Source organism: Cavia porcellus, unplaced genomic scaffold (assembly GCF_034190915.1).
Source record: "Cavia porcellus strain 051 isolate PalLab524CR breed Dunkin Hartley unplaced genomic scaffold, mCavPor4.1 scaffold_8, whole genome shotgun sequence".
Lineage (NCBI taxonomy): Eukaryota > Metazoa > Chordata > Mammalia > Rodentia > Caviidae > Cavia > Cavia porcellus.
Genome location: NW_026947491.1, coordinates 71,004,154 through 71,030,101, shown reverse-complemented (window position 1 = coordinate 71,030,101; position 25,948 = coordinate 71,004,154). Strand labels below are relative to the sequence as shown.

Genomic DNA, 25,948 nt, shown 5'->3' with positions numbered 1-25,948 from the left:
TTGGGATAGGATACCACCAGATTTGTACTGAGAAGAAATATAGAGAATAAGTTAGGAAAATCCATTGGAGATATATATATATATATATATGAAGCAAATTTTATGCAAGAAATGCTAAGTACATTTTGGTATAAATGATAAAAATGACCTCATATATTTAATTGCTCTAAGTCATAGGTCTATAAATTTATATTAATTTACACTTATAAATCCATACCTATGAACTGATACTCAGACTTCTAGGAATAATGACCTTGTCCTATCCTATATTCTTCATGGAGAACCCTCTGAAATGTCAAAAGTAAAAGACATTATTTGACAATTTTCTAAACAAACTTTGCATTACTAAACAAACTATTTAGAGCTCTGACTTTGGACATTAGTCATCAAAGTTGAGGATTAGTATTTGACTGATTCATCATTCATTGTTCATCAAACTATCATTAGCACATGTTGTGCTGGTAGTGATTGTATTTATAGTATAGATCCTTTTCACTGAAAACAAGGGAAGCAAAATGAATTGCAGGGATTTAAACTCCTGTAGTTGGAGAAGGGTTATATCCTAGGTCAGTGGAGGTGAACCTATGGCAGTGTGTTCCACAGCCTGCTCTTTGTTATCATTAAAAGCTCTAAAAGCTTTCCCATCACTGGGGACCTAAGCATTCTTTTTTTTTTTTTTTTTATTCTTTTTTGGTCTTTTTCATTTTTACCAGTACCAGGGATCAAACTCACAACTGCCTGCTTGTAAGGCAGGCACTTATGCCACTGAGCTAAATCCCCAGCCCTGACCTAAGCATTCTTAACTTGATTTTGAACATAGACGATTCTGCGTAGATGATTTAGTTGATGAATTTGTCTAATAATTCAGAAGGTACAGAGACATCTTCATCAATATCATAGATCCCAGAAGAATTTTAGAGGGACATTTTTAACAGTTGTCTTTAAACAACCTCAATAACAGGAGTTCATAAAAGATAGCTAAGGTTATTCAGCTAAATGGCACTCTACCACTTTCCAAGAAAATTAGGTATTTCTTTCTTTCTTTGTTTTTTCAGTACTAGTGATTGAACTCATGACCTTGTGCTTGCCAGGCAGGCTGCTGAGCTAAATCCCCGGCCCCAGGAATTTCTGTTTTGTAGTCTTCTTTGGTTACCTGTCATTTTGGGGCAGTATGCATGGGCATTAAAAAGTTGTTTGTCTTCTGATTTTTTTTTTTTAACATGGCTGTTATTAGTACCAGTATTCACCTTATGTGATAGACATTTTTGCTCTTAAACTCATAGACCATCATTAATTTTCATTTTTGATTTCTTATGGAACTGTCACATTATTTCTTAAAAATTTGGCTTGAATAACAATATGCAGTATAAGAACCACTGATAAATTCCTATCATCTTATTTTGAAATCCTTTATCAATAATGTTTTTTGTTGTTGTCATTTTGCTTTTGCTTTTGTTGTTTTTGACTGTTTGCTTCTTGGGTTTTCTGGTTTTTTTCCTTTTTAATTTTTTTTTTTGTTTGAGTGGTAGCTGAACTCAAAGGCCCATAGCCCTATTTGGATCTGAATCCATCAGGTCCATGGAAGATTTTTCCATCTCAGGCTGAAGGACCTGTGGGGAGTTCTCAGGAGCTGGCTGACTGCTTCAAGTTAATTTGTATTCTGCCTGCCTACTGTAAGTGCCACAAGTAGATGTAATCATTTGAATACTATGAATTCTAATTACCAGAAGTTAAATTAGCAAGTAGAGGACTGCCTGTAGTTAGAAATTATTTCATCAATAGTTTTGATAATTGCATTTTCCATCTGCAGCAAATGAAATGTTTTAAGAAGTATCTTGCTTCAATTCTACGTGGTAATTTCTGAAAGTGTAATGGAATTAGAAGACGTTCCCCCCAGACCTGGTTATTCTGGAAATCGTAATCCAGTGAATACTGAAGCTTTCCCAGTTTCTCCTCCTCTTTGGGTTCTTCTTTTTCTTCTCCATCAGTCAATCCAGTTTCAGCATCATCATCCTTGAGTGCCTATGAGTAGAAAAAGGGATTCTATGTGAAATCAGTTGAATTTGTGTCAAGTTCCAAGTTAAACTGGCCCGAGAGTAGTACCTCCAAGCTGTCAGAAGCAAGCACTAAGATTTTTTTTCTGTCTGACACACATTCACATTTGCTGCTTACATATTTTTTAAATTCCATTAGTGCACGGAATTTTTTCCCCAATCAGCAAGCAACATGAAAGCAATGGAAAAAGCCCCTCAGAAGATTGCAAGCAATAAATGTAAAATTGTTGCAAAGAAAATGTCAACTTGATGTTACATTTGGCCTTGATAAACTGCTTTCTTTCTCTAGTGTGGCAAACATGCTATTTACCAGGCCAGGTTTCACATTCTTATAGTTTAAAGAGATGTTGGCATCATTTACAACAGCATTGTTACATGCAGTGGAGTAATTTCCAGAAAAGGCATAGTCTTTTATTGCCTTATTTTCTCTATGAAAACAGGTATTCAAATGAGCCTCAGAAAATTTTAATTCCTTGGGTTTCCCATATACATTTGTCATGGCTAAGGAAAAAGATGAAAAAAAAAAAAAAAAACCCAAAACATGCTACCAGCAAATGCATATTTAGAGGAAAGTTCTACTTCCGGTTGAAGTTTACCATCTTATTTTTATAACAGCTCCACAGAAAGCTAGGCTGGCTGAATTAAATTGATTTACAAGTCTGACATAGAGAGATAAAAGGAGTTATGTTTGCACTTTTGTCAAAAACTCGAATTGGTTTGGAAATTCATTCTTTATTAAGGAACAAACAACTCGTGGTACTGAATTCTCAAAACTCAATCTTACCAATTAGATAATTTTTAGAATTATAAAATTTAAGTGAATTACAATTTGAAATACTAGAAAGCTCATTATTTCATAAAATATATTCAAATGCTCCTCTTTTAAGAATCTAAATATATAACATTTTCATCATTTTGCCAAGATATTAAAGGATATAAAATTTTTTACTATTTGAAACTTTTTTTTTTTTTATCGGTACCAGGGATCAAACTCACAACCGCCTGCTTGCAAGACAGATGCTTATGCCGCTGAGCTAAATCCCCAGCCCCTACTATTTGAAACTTTTAACATGCAATTTATTGCTTCAAAGAAATTAGAACAAGTACATATTTACACATGAAAGTTACTTAAAATTTTACAATTTAGAATTCAATTTAGAATTATTGAAAGTTACATTTCCTTGATCACTAGTATAGCTTAAAATATTAAGTATCTTTATATTATCTACTTATATTTTTATCTTTTGGGAACTACCCGTGTGTCCTTTGGTATATTTTTTATTGTGTTTATTTCTTATTGTTTGTCAGGCTATTTATATTTTTGTGTGTTATGATTATATACATAGCAAATACTGTTCCCTAGTTCTTGGTTCTGGTATTTTCCTTGTTTTGTGTGGGAGTATACGTGTGTATATATATATACATATATGTAACTCAAGATCCTGTATATAGGAATCAAGATAATATATATGCACGGCAGACTGTCTTACAAGTCTGACAAAGCAGAGGAATCTTAACTACTATCACTCTCCAAGTGAATTTGAGAATTCTTATAGGACTCAAATGCAAAAAGCATAACTAGGCTTTACTCAGCCCGTGGCAGTCTCATCTTGATATCTCTCATTTCCCATACTACAGGTCTTTTTTCTCTGTTCTGCTCATTATTCTCAAAAGTGAGATCCTTTCTTCACTCACTCATATGATGGTTTACAAAATGGCACCCTGAGTTCTTGAGTTTACCAGATTTTGGCTTCTCTCAGCTAATCTCAATGTGATTTTAAAAAATTGAGCGTTGATTTCATCACAGATTACTAGAATTCTTTACTTCTAGTTTCTGTTGGGAAGATCATATAAACAGAAGGTTGAGCTGTTGACAGCGATCTCTCCTCTTTCAGGTTTCCTGAAATTTCTGTGGAACCCTTCAAAAGTTTAGGAAACTAAAAATTATCATTTATAAATATATATCTGTGTAGAAATCTTTTTAAACTTGTTTAGCCACACAGCATGTAATTTAGAAAGTTTATATTTGAATGTTTCTTTGAGTGTTAAAATGTTAGTTTATTAGCCAAAGGCAGGAAACAACATAATTATTTTAAAAATTTGTATTAACCTTTTTAATTTGAGAGATGAGGGGCTCACTAAATGGAATCCGTGCGAGTGAAATGACAAGACTATTATATTTAATTAGGAAACTTTAGGCTATAGGTTTCCATTTCCTTTGTAAACCTTAGCTGTGCGTAAGTCTGGTGCTGTCACAGAAGATGTGCTTAGAAAACTGTAGTTGAGGTAATTTGGCTCTTTGTAACATATTCATGTTTTAAAATAACAGCAACTACTTAATGCATACTTTGGTCTGCAAAATCTACATATTACTCTATGAGCACAATGAAATTTATGAATTAAAGCACTTTTTCAAAAGTCTCTTTAGAACTGACCGTTTATATATCATGCTTTGGTCCAGTGCAGTTTGAAATAATTGAGATAGTAAGTTTTCTTTCTAAGGGCTTTTCAGGACTAGAAACTGCAGAACCACCTCTGCAATTATTCTGCATGAAAAAGGACTAAATTTTAAAAATAATTTCTCAGTATTACTGTTCATCATCGGAGTGTTTAAGTCTATTCCTATCCCAAAGGCAAAGCTTAAGCAAAACATTTCCCCTACCATCACATTTAAATTCAGAACTATGAAATCAGTACACATTATAATATTTTATCCCCCATGGAGCAAAATCTATATAAAAAACCTTGCAAATCTTGCAGTTCTGAGGCTTAGTAAAATGCAGTACCAGAAGTTGTTCTGGGAATTTCGTATTATTTTTAATTTCAAAGTTTTTATGCATACTCTTATGGTTTACTTGGACATTCAAAAAGTGTTTAGTTTGCAAGCATCAGAAGGAGCAATTGTTGATTCTGAGTACATTGTCCAGATTAGGATTTCATAAAACATACTAAAAAAGTTATACAAGGATATAATTTTTTGTGTCCATCAATTTAAAACTTGAGCTTTCTAATACTGTTGTAGTAATCTATGTTGAGGATATTTAAAATGGCAACACTTTATCTTTAAAAACAATCAGTTTAGTTCAGCCTCTTGATGTGCGTCAGAGCAATGTGCCCTCGGCCGTGGAGCCAGCTGCCAGGCTACTAAATGTATCTCAGCTTGACTAGGGATGTCTAAGTAGCAGAGGAAACCTACCGCAAGGGACAGTCCAGAACAGTCATGAGACACAACACAGATAAGGAGAACACAGAAGGAAGAAATAAAAAATTAAAACATCCACACACATTAGTGAAAACCATGGAGAAATGACCTTTCCAGATGTATCATTCTACAAGTTGTCATGTCCTCTGTGTTTAAGTTTAGTGTTCTCAAGTTTCAAGGCATTAAAAAGAATCCTTAGATATGTGCCTTGTGGAACATAAACATACTATCTAGGGTTACCTTCTAGTCACTGCTGAATCTATTAAAATTCTTCCTTTCGTACAAAACCTAACCACAGGAACATATAACCATCAGCAATGAAGTCTGAATTTTTGTGAGTTTGATATGAATTAAAATGGGAAAAACTAATTGATTGCCCTAGAGCCTAAATCCTAGCCTAGTAGTAATTTATAAAGTTTTATCTAACACCTGTCTCCTCTCTGTCCTGTTTTTGAATGTGAGAGGAATAAACTATTTTTCTCTTCCTCATGTTCGCTTCAGTATCCTGCTTAAAATTCCTTGAAAAGATAATTATTTAAAATAATTTTAATTTGTGCTTATGCTGGTTTGAATTTGATCGTGTGATGATAACCATGTAACATATCATTCTTTCTCCTGAAACCTGCATATCTTACTCCTCCTCTTTAGTCTTCCTCCTCATAAACTGTTAGAAGCCATTATTAGTTACTGTTGTACTGGGACAGTAGCATAAGCTATGTTGTACAGTTGTTTATCAATGTGGCCTGTTTTCACTTGTTCAGATATTTCAGTTTGTATATTTAGTTGTTCATATATTAAATATAAGACTTAAAGTCCTAGATAAACTGATCCACTTAATATAATTAAAAATACTTTTTCCGTGGTATTACTTTGCAATAGCATAGCTTGTTATAAACTATAATAAGTACTTATTGATTTGAATCATTTATTTTTCTCTGCTATTCTCCATCTAAAGGACTAGGTGACTGATCAAAAATGATCCATCATCAGTTGTATGTTTGAGTTTTTGGTCATTTATCCAGGTCATAACAGGGGTAACCACTTGTATGCTACACATTACAATATTGTGTCATATAGAACAAATTTCATGGGTTAAAATATAGATTTCTTACTCTAGGAGTAAATGCTATAGTTATCAATTAACATTATTCAGTGCTTCTAATTGCTATTTCTGGGATATAGAAAAACTATGTTAGAGTTTTAGGCAATTATGATAATAACAGTATTATATACATAAACTATTATTTTCATAGATATTGCTAAAATAATATAAATATTTTTCAGACTATGTCCATCTAGGATGTTATTTCAGTATTTAATTCCTCAATAAAATCTTTAAAGACATTTTAAAGACATCTGTACCCAATCCTGCTTGCTTTAGAAACTGTTGAAATAAAGCAAGACATGTTTCAAGTTTTAGTTACCACTTAATAAATTGAACAAAAAGAAAAATCCTTACTGCACATTTGTAGCTGAGTATATGTATATGAGCTTTTGTGACAATGATAAGGGATTGTCAGAAAAATTGAACTCTTGCTACTTGGAGGCCAAAGCTCTATGAGCATGTCACCTCTTAACATCTATCCCACAGCTCTGAAACTAAGCAAAGGCACAGGGAGAAAAAACGAACCATTGTGAAACTCTTGTTCACAAATACTGAGAGGAGTCTAAAACTTCAATTGCAAAGTAGGGCTCAGGGCTCTGAGTGTGTGGCTCACTGGCAGCTATGTAGATGTACTTAAAATGCGTACATTGCTCGTCAGGAGACTCACTTATTTTCAGGTTCAATTAATAGCAACTTGTATTGTGAGATGGCCTGATAAAGCTGTCTGTGTATGTTATTTGGGAATCAATAGAACTTCTGAATTTTCTGGTGGGAACTACTGATGACTGTGAAGTTTATTTCTTTGAAACAAACTCTACATTCATATTCATATGAATTAAATGTCCTTTAGGAATATGCAAAATGAATATTATCCCCCAAGTGAAGAGGCATTTGGTAGTTGTTATTAATAGTAAACTTAAGCAAAATTATTCAGTTAAATAGTTAAAAATAGATGGCAACATAAAGCATATCCAAGTAGCTTCCTAAGATAGGAAGATAACCAGCCAGGTGCATTTTATAATGAGTGTTATGGATTTAATTATGGTCTCTATGTGAGGAAGTAAGAATTTTGTCTTCAGGCTCTGTCCTGTTCTGAAGTACTAGCTCTTCCTCCCCTTCTGCTGTATAACTCATTACTCCTGATATCTACAGGCTGGGCTGGCTGGATGTAGGAATAATAGTATCCATCAAGCCTGATGAATGATTACAAAAGTCAGTTACTTAACAGTGACTGTGAATGCTGAAAAAGTCAAAAGGAGCCCCTGCCCAAAAGGGAAAGCACTGGGTACTTAATTTTTGAAACTACACACAGTCAGGATGGACTAAACAGATGAAATAAAAATGCCCAGGTGAACACTGTATTCTGCTGGGCGCATGAAGGGTAGGTGCCATCCTCCTGAGAGTATGCTCAGAAGGCTGCAAAGCCCTGCCACATGTCTGCACGACTAAGGGGATTCCAAAAAGCATCTCCACGGTAATGACTTGTAGCTGCAGGCTATTTATTCCTGTAAGTATCTGGCATTAAGCAATACATTGTTAACATATTAATTTTCTACAAAACAACCCAAGCATAAATAAGCGATGTGTACATTACCTGATCTTTCATGGTCTTCCCTAAGTCTTTCACATCTTTCATGTTAATGGCATTCTTTCCTCCCTTTTCCTTTCCCTTCTTCTTGTTTTTCTTTTTGAACAAACATTTCTTACAGATACAAAAGCAGCAGGTCAGGACTAAAAGGACCGCAACTATGGCTATGGCAATTAAGGCCCACGGTGGCACTGAAAGAAAACAAATGCACATGGACATTCGTAAGAAAACACGAGACGAGTGAAGCCTTTTACCTAGTGCCCCAGAAGGGCCCTGGCCCCTTCATTGTAGTTATCGAGCACTTCTGGTACTCCAGGTAGACTGTTCTGTAGTATTTTATCCACATCGTTCCCCAGCCTGAAGTGTTGTTCTTGTCTTTTCTGGTTTGCCTTCCCACATATGTCAAATGTCATCTCCTCCAATTGCTTTCCCAGATGCTCTGAGCAAAATGTCCATTAATTCACCTCTTTTATTCAGAGCATAACTCTGGTGTTTGATCTTTGCGTTTAAATCCAGGCTCTACCAATTACTCACTGTGAGACCCTGCACATGTCACCTAACCTGTCTGAACATCAACTTCCTTGTCTATGAAGTGGTGATGATTCTCACACAACCTTTAAGAATTGAATAGTAAGATGTAGTGCTTGGCACTGTAAAAACTTAATAAATATTAGTATTTCATAGACAAATTACAGCAACTGTTATATTCATATATTATGGTATGATAGAAATATTTAACCACACAGAAAACCAAAGGTAAAATCCAAACAATAGTGAAAGTTTGGAATAAGTACTTAGTCCTCTAAAAGGCTTTCATGGGAAGATGTTCCCACTGGGGGTGTCCAGGGGTAGGGAATGGCTATGCTTTCATAAACTGTTAAACCAGAGGTGGTCAACTAGAGGTCACGTGACTCAGGTCAGATTGCATAACTGTTCTGGTTTTTCTGTTCCTCCTCTTGTAATGTGAAGATTATAGTGATGCCCATTTCAGTGGGTTAAAGATTTAAAAATGCAAATATACTATAAAGATTATAATGTCCTCTGGTACATACCAAGTCCTCTATCATTGTTAGCTATCATTTCTTTATATTGAAGGCATACAACACTATATAGTGGTTAAGCTTGGGGCATATGAGGGAACATAAAACATATATGCTAATGAATATATAAACTGAAATAGATGGATACACTGAGAAAAGTTCAGTGAAAATACTGAGAGACTCTAGGGTAAGAAGAGGTGATTTTAGAGAAAAGGAGAGACATTAATTTACAGGCAGTGCTTAATACATTAATGCATATAAATAAATATACTGAGAGTGCTCTATTCAGTTGTGCATTTGTTATAATAGTTAATATATTTTCTGATTCAGCCCACATATAGTGCACCTAGAAAAAAAAGTGAAAGTTTCATGGAAATACTTAGGATTTCATCTTGACTGGAAAGGAATTATTCATGCTTCAAATCACAGCTATTGAAATTAATCAGAAAGAAGTAATTAGTTCTGTCTGCTGTAATAAAAAAAGACATCGGGTGCTGAAATGATAAGCAAAAGGGTACTTTTCTTCAACCCACATAAACATCATTAGTACCAGTGATTGTTGAACACAAGTCAGGAGTACTCTGATAAAGTAAAAATACTTAAAATTAACCTCTCTTCAAAATTGAGAAAATCCATTCTTGCCTGCTTTTCCTCTGCATTTAATAACCTCATGGTGAAGAATATTCACTCCGTGTATTATTTTTGCTGATGACTGGATCCTGGATATTTACCAAAGAACATATGAAATCACAACTTCTGACATTGTGTTTTCAGCCACAGAAATATTTTTTATAAATGTTATAGGGAAGTCTATGCCCAAAGACATATTTTCTTATAGTTCTCTAATCTCATTAAACAATTCATGTCTTTTTGAAAAATGTGAATTAAAGTAAGCTCATGTAACCAGTGATATCACTAATTTTGTAGTAATTTAATGCCTCTACCCCTGCTTATCTAGTTAAAATCCTGCCATGCATGAACGAGAGAACCCGTATATTCATTTTAGGCAAGACAGCATTAATAACGACCCTTCAGTTTGAAACTCATAAATTATTCTGCTGGTCATACTTTTATGATAGTCTCTCTCCAAGAACTACATAAAATTCTCTTAAATTACAAAAGACAAGAAAAAGAGGTTTGACAAGCTCACAAGAAGACAGCAGTAAAAGCAAGGGAACATTATTTAATTAGAAGCCATTAAAAAGATTAGAACATGGGATTACAAGAAGAAATTTGAAACAGTACAACTTGAAAGTAATTTAAAACTACCAAGAAACTTCCACTTTGTGATTTTTTGTTTTTGTGTTACTGGGGACTGAACCCAGGGCCTCATATATTTAGGCGAGCACCGTTCCACTGACTATATGTCCACCTCTTTTAAAATGTTATTTTGCAGCTGAAATTTCCTATTTTATCCAGGCTGGCCTGGCTTGGAACTTGCAACTCTTCTGCTTCAAACTCCTGAGCAGCTGGGATTACAGACATGTGTCCCTGTGCCCAGCTATGGCTTGGCTTTGCAAAGCACTTCGGTCTTCTGGATTTCAGAATAGCTGATCTTCAGAATAGCTTAAATTTAATTTTAAATATATTGTGTTGAAAACAATGTAATAAACAGAATTCCCCTCACAATTTACTCACATGTTTAGGTAGAATAAAAAAACCACTTAATATGTTGTAGACTCAGAGGAAAACTTGATTGGTCAACAATAATGTAAAAGAATGGAATTATCAAAATCGAATGCCATGTTAAATATTTTTTACTATATAGAATAACCAAATATTTTAAAAATTAGTAAGGTCTTCTTAGAAACAACATCAACAGTATATGCATTTACAGTATTTACTGAAATACATTTTAATATTAGCAAATCTCAAGGAATATATTTTGGATTAGACTAAAAATACATTAAAGTCTTACTTATTATAGCTCAACAACTATGCTACAGTTCTACATATACTATTTTATTTAATCTGCACAGCAATTTGGTTCCTTATTATTTCAATTTCACAGAGGAAAAATTTTGTAGATTGAATAGTTTGAGACGTTCAAATATGTCTTTAGGTTATCAGGCTAAAATATGTGTATTATACATGTATACAAAGGAAAAATCCTTATTTAGTTTTGAACTCTTACTAATAGAACATTTTATATTTAAAAAGCTTTTGAAGCAACTAAATAGCAGTATGAGGTTCTGCCAAGAGTGATTTCTTCAATATAAAATATAGTTTCATCAAAATATTGCTACTGGCAAAAAACTTTCAGCTTCTCTTTATTGATACCCAATAATCATTAAATAAAACTTTATAGTAAGAATTTTATCATTTAATTTAAAGATTTTCAGCAGAAAACAACTGGCTAGGATAAAAATCTCTTAAAATTTTATTTTTATTTTCTACTTAATAAGTCAACATCATACATTTTTTGACTCAAAGATAAACTGATGCATAAGAATTAAAAGTTAATCAAGAACTTCTGATGTTTTAATAGCCCTGTTGGTAGGCAGGATATTGTGACCCCTCAAAGATTTCTCTATCCTATTTCCTGGATGTTTTGAATATGTCACCTTATATAGTGAAGACTTTACAAATGTGACTGAATTAAGGATTTAAAAAGGAGAGCGTATCCTGGGTTATGTAATCACTAGGGTTTTGCTTAGAAGAGAAAGACGCAGGTAGGAGTTTCAGAAAGAAAGATTTTAAAATTTCACACAGTTGATTTTGAAGCAAAAGGGTTTGTTAGCTGAAGAATACAGTCAGGTGCCAGAAGCAAGAAAAGACAAGGAAATGGATTCTCCCTGTGGCTTGACATTTTCTTTCACGCTTTATGCTTAAGTCAGTTATTCAACACTGCTCTATGCTCTGGTCCTCTTATCATTAAATCCTTTTCCTAACCAACTAATGGTTTCTGTCAGAGCTTTATCATTGCCTACTTTTGGGAATTGAAACCGGGTAAATTTTTACGACTGAATACAATGAATTGCAAATATTGTTGTTTTTTCTTTAGCGTGTTTTACCCTTCTTTTATATTCAAGGTGTCTATCTGGCATTATCTCTCTTGTAACCTCCCTTCAATTGTCTCCCCTGGCCATTTGACCCATACACTGTGTTCTCTCAATATTTTCCAATACAGACTTTCAGGAATTTTGTGCATAGTATTCGGAATCACCTGTGTGGTGGCTCACCTGACTTTGATTCTGTGTCCCCCACACCACCTCTTGCTCATTGGGCTGTCATTATCTCCTCTCTAATTTTGCATCCTTTTTGAAAAGCTATTCTTTTTCTCTTCATTGAAATGATAATTGCTTTTTAAGGTTTATGTCAATTCTCACCAGTGGCAGATTTTTAAAAAATAGATACTTTCATTAAAATTCTACTTTCTCACTGTAGAAATGATGAGTTTGTGGTACAACACATAGTGTGATTTATATGGATAGTATAAAAACATGCACTATTTTTAAATAATTATTTTAAATTCATATAAATAAAAGACATGAATTATATCCCTTCCCTAAGTGTGAGATTCAGTTTTCACTAACTAAAATTTGGCTTTTTTTTTCTTCCTTAACATTGTGATATGAATACTGATATTAATACAAATACAATATAAACATTTGGAATCATTTAGAAACAAATTTTTACAGGAGTGTTTTTGTTAGAAAACAAGATACAACAAAAAATTGTGATTCTGAGTAGTCATAAGCAAAGCAATGAGGAAAAATAGTCAAATATATTTATTGAGTATCTACTATATAACATCTTCTTCAGGGTTGGAATACAGTGTTAAGCAAGGCTGTACAATCCTTAATTTTATTATTTACTTCCCAGGTGTTAAAAATTAGGTCTTCCTTTATTAAAAGCAATCTATTTCTCATATTTGATGACTTAGTTTCTAGAACATATATGTATATTTTAAAATGGAATGAAAAGCTCTTATGAATAAACTGACTGCTGTAAGAGTATATCTATTGTGAAATCAACTAGTAAGTATTCTTTCTATAGGAAAGGAAGAAATAACACATTGAAAAACATCTCTTCCAGGGAGTTTTGGCACAAACTAATTGTTTTAAACTGATTTATTTAAGGAGTCCTGACATTTCTTAAAAGTAGATGATTCAGATGTCCTTCTCTTTAACAGGCCATTGTAAAATAAAAAAATGAAATCTTCACAGTGAATGAGACCATTGTAGAGTGACTGTTTTAAAAAAGGAAACCATTAATGCTACTCAATATTTGAACTGCGGTGGGCTTATGCACCCAACTATGAAGCCTGGCCATTGAAATACTGTACATTATATTTCAGATTTACAGAGCAAACAGTTGGGGACAGGCCTTTACCCAGCTTACACAGAGCCCCTTGTAGACATGGGGAGACACAGGGAGTGGTTCTTCACTTCGAATTCTAAAGAGATTTTTTTGCATTAACCAAAATACCTGACTCCAGTCAGTGAAAATCAGATAGCTTGAAAGACAACCACAGAGCCACACTCTTGAGCTCTTGTGAAAGCAATGTGATCAGTCTTTGAAATATGCCACCATCTCCATGGCTTTGCTTTCGGTCTGTTAGTTCTGGTTCTTAAGCTGAATTCTTCCCTTCCTCTCTCCCTCCTTCATAGTCAGCTACTTCTCTCTACTGGGTGGCAAACATTTGGTGGATTTATGCATTGGGACCTTGGTTCATTTTGGCCATAACTCACTAGTTTTTAGATTTCTACCTTGATTGCACTTTTTTAAGGGCAGCTTTGCCTTATCTGTCAGTGTCGTCTTATCCATTAAATTAAGAAACAACCTCAAAGTCATATCTCTCTCATAAGACTCTTTCTGTATTTTCCTCTCTGGGAAATACAAGCTTGTTCATTTCTATCAGCCCTAAATATTTCAGCCAGAGCTCCATTACAATGTAAGTTAGACTGTTGCTATGGCCACTACTAAAATTTAGAGTAACTTCAGGTATCTTCTGCATTTGACATCCTTGTTTTGTCAAATGCATGTCTCAACTACTGCACTAACATCTGACATAATGAGTTTTATAAATACTCTTCATAATTCCCCATTCTTGCACTTAACGAAGCCTTTTGCAAGCCTCCAGTTTTATCCAAAATAATCTATCATTCTTCTAGATCATTATAATGATTCTGCAAGCTGCAGAGCACAGTACAATATAAAAATAATTATTGTGCTATTAACTAGTAGGAAAAAATAATTTGTATTTCAAAGCCTTGCTTTTGAGGCTGTTTATGAATAATTTTCAAAAACACACAAAGATAATCATTTTTTAAAAACTGGCAAGGAAACAAGCCTGGCATTTTAGAGCTTTTTATAAATTACAAAATCCAAATGGAAAAAAAAGAGAGAAACTCTGGAAATGTGTGGATTAATATCCTCATTAGTCACCTCTGGAGACAGAATATTAAATGAAAACCTGAAAAAGTATACAAAATTATATAGACTATGACTGAAGATTAAACTAACTAGTTAGAGGTCAGAATTTAGAATTTCTCATTATGGGCTAAAATGGCTCCAAACACTATTGATCCTTGGCTGCTAGGTATTAAGCAAGCTTATCTGTCCTTACTTTTCAGAATGGGATATCAAAACCTCTGTTGAATCTTGTTCTTTTACATAACAATAAAAGCTGTGAAATCTTTGTAGAATATATATATATATATGTGCATTTGTCTCAGCATGTGTGGTACTTTAGTCAAAATCACACTTCCCAGATCATTTGACTCTAAATTTATTAAAAACTCCTTTCTCAGAGCACCAGGGCTCTAACTTAAGCTCTCATTGGTTTGCCACTGACAGTCTCTTGTGTGCACAGAGTCTGTGGGGTGTGGGTGCAAGAATAGAAAACATAGAGAATAAAGATCCTTTCCTCTAGAAGCCTGGAAACACTAACTCTTAACTAAAAATGCGAAAAAAGATAGGAGGTAATACACAGTTAATATGCAATGCTAGAAGAGAGCTCCTAAACATCAGGTTAGAGAGAGACAAGATGAATGTGGCCTTGGGGCTCACTGATGGCCTCATGGAGAAGGTGTCTTTTGAAGTGTGCTCTGAAGCGCTGCTTGCGATGTTAAAACAGCATTTTGGGATCCCCCATTCTTTTTCTTTTTGCCCCCCTTACTTGTTTTCTTTCCATATTTTTTGGGGGGATGAGGTCATGGTGTTAGAATCTTTAATTTATTAAAAAATGACTGCCTTGTTAAAGTTCTCATGAGGACACAGACTTATACAAATCCTTATTAGATTATTTTTATCATAGTAAATGAAAAATGTCTACTTGCAGTCAACTCATGAAGCTGCCTCCAGATGGCCTTCAGAATTAATTTCTTCAGCACTTACCCGACAGTTTCCTGTCACATCGTTCTGTTTCACTTGTCCTTTTGTGTCCTTGAAAGAAAGGAACCCGGAATATGTGCAAGAAAGCTATTAAAATGACCCAAGCCTTTGACTTGGACCAACCACCTGTGATTTTGCAGGGCGGAAGAGTGTGGTTAAGTGCAGTGTAGGAGCGACGTATTCACGCATTCGTTTCAGAGTCTGCTTCACACATTAATGCTCCACATACTGAAAGAAGAGTAAACAAGTCTGAAATAACTTACGAAGCTTACTGTCTTCTTGGGCAGATGTGATGAATACTCATGATACAAATGATGAACAATACTACATGACATATAAAATGCTAAATTAAATGGCTCTTGCTAAATTCTAATTCTTTGTAATCATAGCATGTCAGATAAGTACTTGTTTAGAATTGTCTTATTTTAAAAATCAAAGTTTAGTGAAGGCTTCTCTTTGCTTACAAATTCTTAAAAAATTGTTAATACATAAAAACTTCAGGAAAGGAAATGATATTGCTTTGATAGGCACAATGACAACCTATACCTTGATAAATTTTTACCTAAACCTATATTCTTAATCTGATTGTAGAATTTAATGTGCTGCTCAACAAATTCATGTCCCCTGCTGAATAACTTATTAAAGTGACTGACATTTCTCACTGCAGTGATTACTGTTGATAACAAAAGTTAGTTACCTGAAGGTCATTTTATCTGCACATGTATTAATCAAATAATTAATTATATAAAATATGTATAATAATACTAGTCTGCTTTAAATGATAAGGCAAAATCATCCATATCTTCACCATATTGGAGTGTCTGAATTTGCTGTGGAAAATGCTTTTGGGTCTTTAGGAGGAGATAAATCCCAGCACAACTTCCAGAGGATTTAGATAAGGCTTTTTAGTCAGCCCAGGAGGCTGCTAGCTGCAGGCCCCAGGGAGAAATGTGTTAGTAAACATAAAGTCATGCCAGGTAAGTTGGCAGAGGTGCAGGCGATTCACAAGTTAACCAGTTCTGAAGCCCAAGGAAGTCTGTGACAGTTTCCAATCACACTGTGGACAACACAATTTTGTGGTTCAAGGGAAATCCATTTATCCTATGAAACTTTCAGCATGTCTCTCTTGAGTTTTGATTTCTAACTTCCAAACTCCAAATAAGTTATGAGTCATTTCTTTTCTCCTCATGGAAGTTAACTTGCTTCTTGACTTTTATATTGGAAATCTTCAAAATATAAACAGCTCTGGCATTCTGATCCGATTCTCATTTGGTTTTATTCTGAGGCTTGAATTGGTTGAAAATTTCCTTAATCTGTTTTTTTTATTTTGGCAAAAGAGCCCAAGGCAAAAATACATTCTAAGTACAGAATATGGATCTGGTTGGTAACTTTTGGATAATTTATAATTGAGTATCTTATTTCTTTTCCAAGCAATCTGATGTTATTAAGATTAAATTCAGTTATGACAAATGCATATCAGCTATATATATATATCTATATATGCACGCACGCACACACACATATATATATGTGTATATATATATATGTGTATATACACACATATCCATTTCCTGCTATTTTATAATTTAAGGCCATGGTTACGTATAAGCAATAAACAGACAAAGGTGCCATGTAGGCTTATTATCTGCTTTTTGGAAGGATTTTCCCCTTAGTACATTGTTTATTATTGTAAAAACAAGTGGGTACATTTTTAGAACTCCCTGTAACTTGGAGAGAGATGATGGCCCTGACAGGAGAATTGTGTGGTTGCTGTGCATGAGTGGAGAACAGGATGTCTGAGTCTTTCTAGTCATGAAAGGGAAGACTCAGGCTCATTAATTTCATTACTATACAAAGTGACAGGTAGACAACAGTGAAAACAAAGCTCCTTGCTTGTCTGACTGTCCACAGGACACTCTTTCTTGATTAGATAATGGATTCCTACTGCTATGGACCAACATCAGTTTTCCTCTCAAACTGTTTTCTCTGTTTTTCTCAGTATATTTTTCTCCAAGGCTGTTTCCTCTGTCCATTCCCTAATTTTTAATATTATTTTTTCTTTTCATTTCTTGGCACTTGGATCTGTAGTTTTCTATGACACCCATGATTGCAAGACAGTCTACATGCCAGTCAATCTTGTCTGCATGAGCTTTTTTCTTTATTTTTTTGTTAAAAAAATTATCCTTCTGTTTAGAATTTGTACTTAGCAGCACTGTATAAGCACTTGACTTTCAGGCTTGCATGATGCTGGCTAGTGTTTGTGGATTCTCATAGATCTCCAGTAAGAATGTAGAATTTCCTGTAGTTTCTTGTTTTAGTCAAAATTAGCCATAATTTCTCCTAATAGACTACTTCTAAATGCCTACCTGTGTAATCTCACACATGAACCCTCTACTTTATTCTCATTCATATTTATTCGTGTTTTTTGATTTTTTTTAATGCTATATGATTTCTTGTTTTCTACTGGCATTGTGACTCAGCTCTATATCATATCAAAGTATTATTAAAGACAGGAAAAACCTTGAAATATTGCTTCTGTGTACTAAAGGCATGACTCTGTTGAATACCTTGTTAAAATTAAATGAGAAATTTTCAAAAAGATGCTTGGATACATCCCAATAAAACCTCAGAGAGATACCAATTTTTCGGATTATTAGAAACTATGTGCAAGTATACCTTTTTCCTTATTCTAGACAAACTGTGGAATGACTTTAAAAAACTAATTGTGGGACAGTTAAGGTGGGTAAGGTTATCTGCATTTCACAGATTAGAACACAGATGATGGGTAACTGTGGCTTCCATAAAGTGATTCTTTAATAAGAATTCTTTTATTTTGTCTTTTTCGGTACCAGGGATCGAACTCACGACTGCCTGCTTGCAAGGCAGGCGCTTATGCCGCTAAGCTAAATCCCCAATCCCAAGAATTCTTTAATAAGGTCTTAAAGGTTCATCTTGCATGCTCTTTCCATACACTTTGGCATTCTTTTGTTTTATGCTGAAAATTGACCAAATACTAATCACACTGCTTATAAACATATTAGATAGTACATTCCTATCAAAATTCTTTACCTGAAATAATGCCAAATTATTTATTACAAATCAATGTAAATCAGTTGTCAATGAAAACAATAGGGTAATGTCAAGTATCAGGCAGATCACGGATTTTAACTCCATGCTCAGCCACTTACATTGCTAAACAAATTTGGTCTTGTGAAAACTTTCTGAACTTCTGTTTCACAATCTTTAAAATGAGAGGCAGGTAGAGAGAAAGGTTAATGACATAAACCCTATAATTTATGATATATAAATTTGTAATATATAAAGTTTGTAGCATATTGGATAACAAAGGAAAGTTTAACAATTCCTATTATATTTCTCCAGTAATTCTCACCAAACTTCGTTACTTGAAAATGCTTTAAACTCTGCTAAAAAGCAAATTCTAAAAGTTATCTAGATAAAGGATAAAATACAAGCAATTGTGTGTGTATATATATATACACACACAACCTCAAATCTACTCAACATGTTCTGACTTAGTGATATATCAGAATGTCAGGGTAACAGTCTAAAAAAGAGTGTTAAAAAAAAGATTGTCAGAAAACTAAAAGACAAGGTGTTTTGGTAGTAGCAGGTATCAAGTACGGATAAGTCCTAAAAATATATCAAAGAATAGTCCTTTGAAGTCACGGGGACCAACAATTGTTTATGTTGTGCAAATGTTGCAATTTTTGATTATTATTGATTAGAATACATATATCATATATATTATCATATATATATCCTTTTCCCTTTTCTCCTTTCCTCTACCCCAGTTGTTCTTGTTTTTGAGCAGTTTCTTCCCCTCCCACAACATTTATTGAACATTTTTGATCTTATTTGCTCTTTCAGTTTTTTATACTTGGGAGACAATATGATGCTTACATATGTGTATCTGGTTTATTTCACTTATGAGTATGGTCTCAATTTGCATCTGTTTACCTATAAAAGCTTTGAGTTTATCCTTCTTTATAGCTAAGTAGTACTTTGTAGCATAAAAATACCACATCTTTTTTATCCATTTCTTGATTAATGGGAATTTGGGGGATATTTCCAAGGTTTAGCTATTAAAAATCGTGCTGCTATAAACATGTGTGCACATGTATTGCTGTGGTATAATGTTTTTAGTGCTTCTGGAAAAGTACCCAAGAGGGACTAGCTATGTCAAATGCACCCTCCAATCCTAGCTTTTTGAGGAATCTCCACACTGATTTCCACAGTGGTTGCACCAGTCTACACTCTCACCAACAATGTAAAAGGTAAAAGGGTTCCCTTTTCCCCACAGCCCCTCCAGCATTAGTTATTGGTTGATTTCTTGGTGATAGCCATTCTTTCAGGAGTGAGATGGAATCTCAGTATTGTTTTAATTTGTATTTCTTAAATGATCAGTGAAATTGAAGATTTTTTCATGTTTTTATTTGCTATTTGAATTTCTTCATCTCAGAAGTGTGTGTTTATCTCAGGTGCCCATTTTTGGATTGGGTCTCTGAATCTGAGGACCTGATTTTTTTCAATTCTTTATATGTTCTAGATAGAAGTCCTTTGTGTGAGGGACAGTTGGATAAGATTTTTACCATTCTGTGGGGTGTCCTGAAATTGATACTTTCATATGATTTTATAATATAGTGAAATAGTCTGGGAAATTTCTTAAGGGATTAAAAACTATGAAATGTAATGAAAGGGATAATTGTGTTTAAAGTTATTTTTCAACATTTTACTTATGTATAATTATCAAAGTTTAGAACCTGGTCATTATGCAAACACTAGAATGTTTATATCTTTATAGGGTCACTAAATTCAGATAATGTTTAAAAGAAATATAATTGTCTCACTTTGCTCTTGGCTTCTGAACATTTTTTGAAAGCATATAGTAGATGCATTACTTATTTAGGCAAATATCTTAAAAAATATAAAATTTTGTAATTGAAATGCATCTTAATGCTTTTCAATGAAATATATAAAACAGAATTCAGTGAACTGATATGGCTAAGTCTTATAGCTAAGGATTAAATTGTTATCTGAAAAAGATGTCTTTATTTCAAATTAATTATTGCTGAACACAAAGTATTAAAATAGAGTGCAGGACACCAAATTAGCAGAAGAAGGATCTTGAGAAAAAAACATTAAAGAAACAAGTGGAAAGTTGAGAATGCTAGCCAGCCACCCCAGAAGGGGGTATCACTGACTTAGAGTGGTGACTGACTGGACCAGAGTTTCTCCAATTGTTACTCTTCAAAGTTGCATCACGCATTTGAGACAAAGGGAATAAAATTCAGGAGCACATCCTATAGTCATTGCAGCGTGGCAGCCAGCGCCTGTGTAGTTATCCTATCCTGAGTCAGCTCCCCACTGAAACTTGTGTTCCAAACCTCACTCCTGAGTCTTTCCTGAAGCACCCCCTGTTGCCTAATGCCTGGACTTTCTGTTTACCCTAGCTTTTCCTGGAACTGCTGTAGGGGAAGCTATCTGGAGCCATTTTGCTCTTTGGCACATTTTCTGATTTTCTCTGAGCAGAATATCATGTGAAATGGGGAAAGGAGGTGGTGAGTACATGGAGAGCGGCAGTGCATTTCAGAGAAGTTGCAGGTTTAGTTCAGCTTCTATAGAGAGGCGGCAGAGGAAGCACCTGACACCCCAAACCCCCACAGTGTGAGAAGGGCCTCTGCTTTATTTGAAGGTATGGGTGACAATCTCAGGTATAATCCTAAGAATGCAAATGTGGAAATGATTAAAAGGAGCTTAAAGATGTACACTTTTCATAAAGTCCCAGTCATCGCTGGAGGTGATATTTTGACAAGATTGCATCGTATTTTCTGGGAGAAGTGATATTGCTTTCTCACTTTAGTCCCCAGCAAGCAACACTAAAGATTTCCCAACAGCAGATGCCAACACCTACGGCTGGAAAAATCTCATAGAAGAGTCATGAGGTTGGAGTTAGAGAAATTTCTATTTCTTCAGAAAGTTAAGATTGTTACAATTTATTTTAGGATGTTTTGTAATTTTCCAGGCAAAAGTCCAGCTATGTGCTAAAACAAAGCAGGGAGCTTTGGAAAAAAGCAAAGTGTAAGGAGGGAAGACTTGATAACTGTGACTTTTCAGAATCACAATCAATACCCGGCAATGGAAAGTGAGCTCCTGAAATGGGCCCAACACCATCACTGAGTGCTTTGTTACTTCTGCATTTGAAGCACCACACAGGGTATGTGCTAAATCAGAATAGATTTGGATTAGCTGACTTCTTAGGACAGTCATTTTCACATGGTGTCTGTGTAATTTGAGTTTCATGAAATGAGTGTTATGTTAATTTTTAGAAATATGAAATTTAATAGGGAAAACAGTAAAATCACAGAAAATCAATTATAAATGTTAAATATTACTTCAATTTTTTATACTATAACAGGAAGTATTAGAGGCTTGGAGTCAGAGAATGCTGAGTTTAAAATTTAGTGTGTATTTTTCTCCTGGATACTTTTGTTTATATAAAAAGTGGGAATAATGGTGCCATAATAATTGTGAGCATTATATAAAATGATACATATGAAAAACTGGGATATAGATGGAACTTACAAAATGTTGGTTAATTTTTTCCCTTTTAAATAGAAGGATACATATATCTCATTACATAAAGGAAATACATACACGCATATATAAATTTCTGAAATTTAGTATTTTTTAATCCTAAAAGTGTTCTTTGGTAACATTTAAAATGATTGGATCCAACAGTCAAATTATACAGATTTCCTCTGAAGACGGTTCTATTTGCTCATTCATTCATTCATTCATTCATTCAGTGGTGTCAGAGGTTGAACTCTGATCTGCTCCAGCCTTTTTTTATTTGGAGACAGCATCTCACTAAGTTATCCAAGGAGGATTACAATTTGAGACCCTCCTGCCTCAGCCTTCCAGAATGCTGGGATTGTAGGCACGTACCACCACACCTGGTTTGCCTTTCTTAAAAGTTAAAGGGTATGAAAATTGGTCCATTGTAATTTCCCCCACTTGGAAGGAATATAGGTGATCTAGAGTTTATCTAGCATAAACGATGACATTTAAATTTTAGACAGTGGAATCCACTAATGTTGTAAATGAATTAATGATTTGTTTCCTATTTTCCAAGAGAAGGGGAGAGTGAGGGGCAGTATAAAAAGACTGGAAATTTTGGGACTAGGGAGATAAAAATTGCTTAACTTTAGGAATTGATATTTTTTGAAAGAATTTTACAGAGTAGACCTGGTATAAATTCTTATGTAGGCATCGAGGAAGGTTAGTTAGTAGGCAGTTCTGTTTTTATTCCCAACAATCACTTACTGGGTTTCAAGTGTGTAGCTTTAGAGTACACTAATTTATGCTGTTACTTCTGCTTGAAATATGCTTGTAGTTCTATATGGGGTACCAAATCATAATTGGAGAGGAAGAAGTAGTTTTGGTTTTCCTATTGAAAAGATAATGGCAGGGTAACTATTGATTAAAATAACCTATGACATATTTCAAAATCACTAGGACAGTATAAAATTCCCCACGAATAAAAATGATTAATGTTTGAAGAAATGGAAATGGTCTATTATATTGATTATTATGTCCTACATATTTGCATCGAGTTGCCAACATACCCCACAAAGATGTACAAATATTATATCTCAATAAAACAATAACAGCAGCAAAACTGTCCATTTTATGTGCTTTTGCTGCATATAGTTATCTTCATAGGAAATTTTAGATGAACTTTTTATTCTTAAGTAAGCCTTAGCACACATGCACAGTGAAATCTTAGCTCTTTGAACTTCTATGCGTTTGAGTCAAAATCCCTTCACTACAAAACCACAGGAGAGTGGCAAATACACATGATTTCCCCCATAAATTACCCAAAATCATCTCATATGCCCAGAAATCCATCTTAATGTGTTTCACATAGCTCGCTATCCATGCTTTCTCTCCTTCCAAAGACAATCATAATTTAGGAAAGTGATGCGGAAAAGATGGTTTCTCATCTTCATCTAATGGCACTTTGATGTCAAGTGGAATCTGACAGGCTGTTAAGTCAGAAAAACAAAAGAAAACAAAGCTCTACCTTCAAACACTGTAATTTAAAATGAAATAAATCAGATTATTATTCATTAGTATAAGCTACAGGACCTAAAAAGGTGCAATTTAAATTGACTTCTGCAAATGAGCTATTTTGCTTATTTTCATTGTGAAAATAATCTCTATAGAAACTATTTAATTTTGTTTCCTCATCTAAAGACTTGGTCTTTCTCTCCTAGTATTAGTCTTGCCTTTTGGGATATAAAATGCTGACAATCATAGGGAAAGACTTGGTTGTTACTCTGAAATATAATAGAATATTTGAGTTGCTGTATACTGTCTTTATGACCCAGCATATCAAAGCAGAGATGAACGCATATCCAGTTCTAAAAGCATGTGAGGTTAATTAGCCAGATGCTTGCTTTCTTTTTTGGTTCACTTAAGAGTAATGTTAGAGTGGGAAGATGGTGACAGGTTCCTACTTCCTGTTTATTGTGCAGCAAAGGTGCAGCTTTGCTGAAGTAACCACTGGCGAGATGATCCACAGGTTTAGTTAGTACTAGCTATCTGACAAATACATCATTTAACTCAACTCAGGACTGCTATCCATCCAAACTAAGCTTCCAGTAATCAAACTTTCTGATTTCCAGCATTAGAAGCATATGTGTTAACTATTTTTCCATGTGTCAATTAACATCATCTTTATCTACAAGTCTGGATGTGAGTTATTATTATAATATCTAATATGTTTTCAGTTTGAGATAAAACTATATCTGTTAAGGCTAAATTCAACAAAATCATCTTTATCTTTTCACAGCAATCCTCCTGCCTCAGCCTCCTGTGTGCTGGGATTACAGGCATGCATCACCACACTCAGCTCCTTTTTTAATTTAGAAATTTTCATTGTACATGTTTGTAGCACATAATGATTACATTCATTGTGGAGAGTTGATCCATGAACGTAACACAAATTCTTTTTCCTACCCTTCCTCTCCTCTCCTCAGTTGTCTTCTTATTCCAACAATTAATAGGTTTATGGAAGGTCAGGCATGGTGGGCCATGGCTTCAATCCCAGTATTTGGGAGGGCCAGACAAGAGGATCACTGTAAGTTCAAGACTAGCTTGAACTATATAGTGAGTTCAAGGCCAGCCTGAACTGCATAGTGAGACTCTGTCTCTAAAACAAACAAATAACTCCTCTCCAAAGGTAGATTTATGGGTTAAGACCTTGTCTTGCTCTGTAGTTCAGGCTAGCTTTGAACTCACAGTGATCCTCCTGCCATAGAAATCCCCCTCCCAGAAGTGCTGGGATTACACCTGTGCCCCACCATGCCTAGCAACACCCTTAATACTAAAGTGATTGACATTAGTCTTGATTTCAAGGGCTACCTATATGTTGGTGGCTCCTGTGTTCCATATCGGGTTTGTTCCCATCTTCCCCCTCTAGCCCATTTCCACACAATTGTCTTTGTGTTCTAAATCTTCAAGGTCATTTTTCATGGTCATAACCACAGAGAGATTCTACTAAAGAATTGCTAGAAACAGTTTTGTTAGTAATATGCATTTTACTTTAATGGAACTAAAGTTTACATTAGTGAGCTTTGATTTGAGATCTCCTAGTTGTTAATCATGCAATACATACAGAAAAATTAATTACATACATGTTGGATAAATACATTTTGTAATATTGTTAATCAGAAGTAAAATTCAAATGATTAATGTGGACTAATTCACTTGGGTAGACCGTATTTTTCTTTTGCATCAGGCAGAATAATTGGCCTTAAATTTTTAGAAGGACTTTTACTAAGTTTTTAGAAGGATATTGTTAACAGCATTGCTTATTGCGTGGTCAAAAATAGTTTAGGGTTATTAAAAACCCTTTGTTAAATATCTTGGAACCATTGCCTGAGAAAAATATGGATTTTCATCACTGGATTTAATAAAAATATTCAGTAGAACTTGCAATTTTGGCACAAATAATTCAGAATCACAAGGTTGGAAGAATATGTATGCTTGAAAGGGCAATGGTTTGTTAATTTAAATCCATTTTCAAGTAAACACGGTGACAAAGAATTAAAAAAATTTTCCTGGGCATATTAAAATCAATGTGCAGCAATAAAATTTTACAGGACAACAAAGCCTGAAATTCTTTTTGGGCTCCAATTTTCAACACTGAATGGATTTGAATGGGACTATTTAGAGACAATTAAATACACCTGTGCTGTTAAAATTTTGAGTGTAGGAAATAATAAGGAAAATGTGTGCCACAAAGCAGACCTCATTTTATAGTTTCTTTCATTGCCTGCACTAGCGCGTCATGGGAAGACTCAGCAGTAGTCTCATTTTCAGCTTTCCCTGGAATCTATGCTTGAATGCAAGTTGTGTCCACTTTGAGTGCCAGAAAGGGTTGCCAGAGCCGATCACTGTGATTCTCGGGTATGACCTTTTCTTCCTACCTTCTTCAGAACAAAGAAAGCCTCTATTCATTTTTTATGTTAGGCCTATATTTTAACTACCTGAAATAGTTAACTGCTTTATTGTTGCCTGTACTCGCCAGGACCA

The 25,948-nt window shown here is 34.4% G+C and overlaps 1 protein-coding gene across 3 annotated transcripts in view; it reads right to left on the bottom strand.

Annotated features, from left to right (window-relative positions):
- Positions 1 to 25,948, bottom strand: part of Syt1 (synaptotagmin 1) — a 515,260-nt gene that overhangs the window by 146,851 nt on the left and 342,461 nt on the right. For 2 of the 3 annotated variants that reach the window (XM_063255194.1, XM_003475946.5), the window contains 2 exons: positions 7,956 to 8,140; positions 1,900 to 2,022 (listed from right to left, as the gene is read on the bottom strand). In XM_063255194.1, the coding sequence (XP_063111264.1) occupies positions 1,900 to 2,022; positions 7,956 to 8,140 (308 nt within the window). The remainder of the gene's footprint in view (positions 1 to 1,899; positions 2,023 to 7,955; positions 8,141 to 25,948) is intronic. The other variant, XM_063255195.1, reaches the window with a different exon arrangement.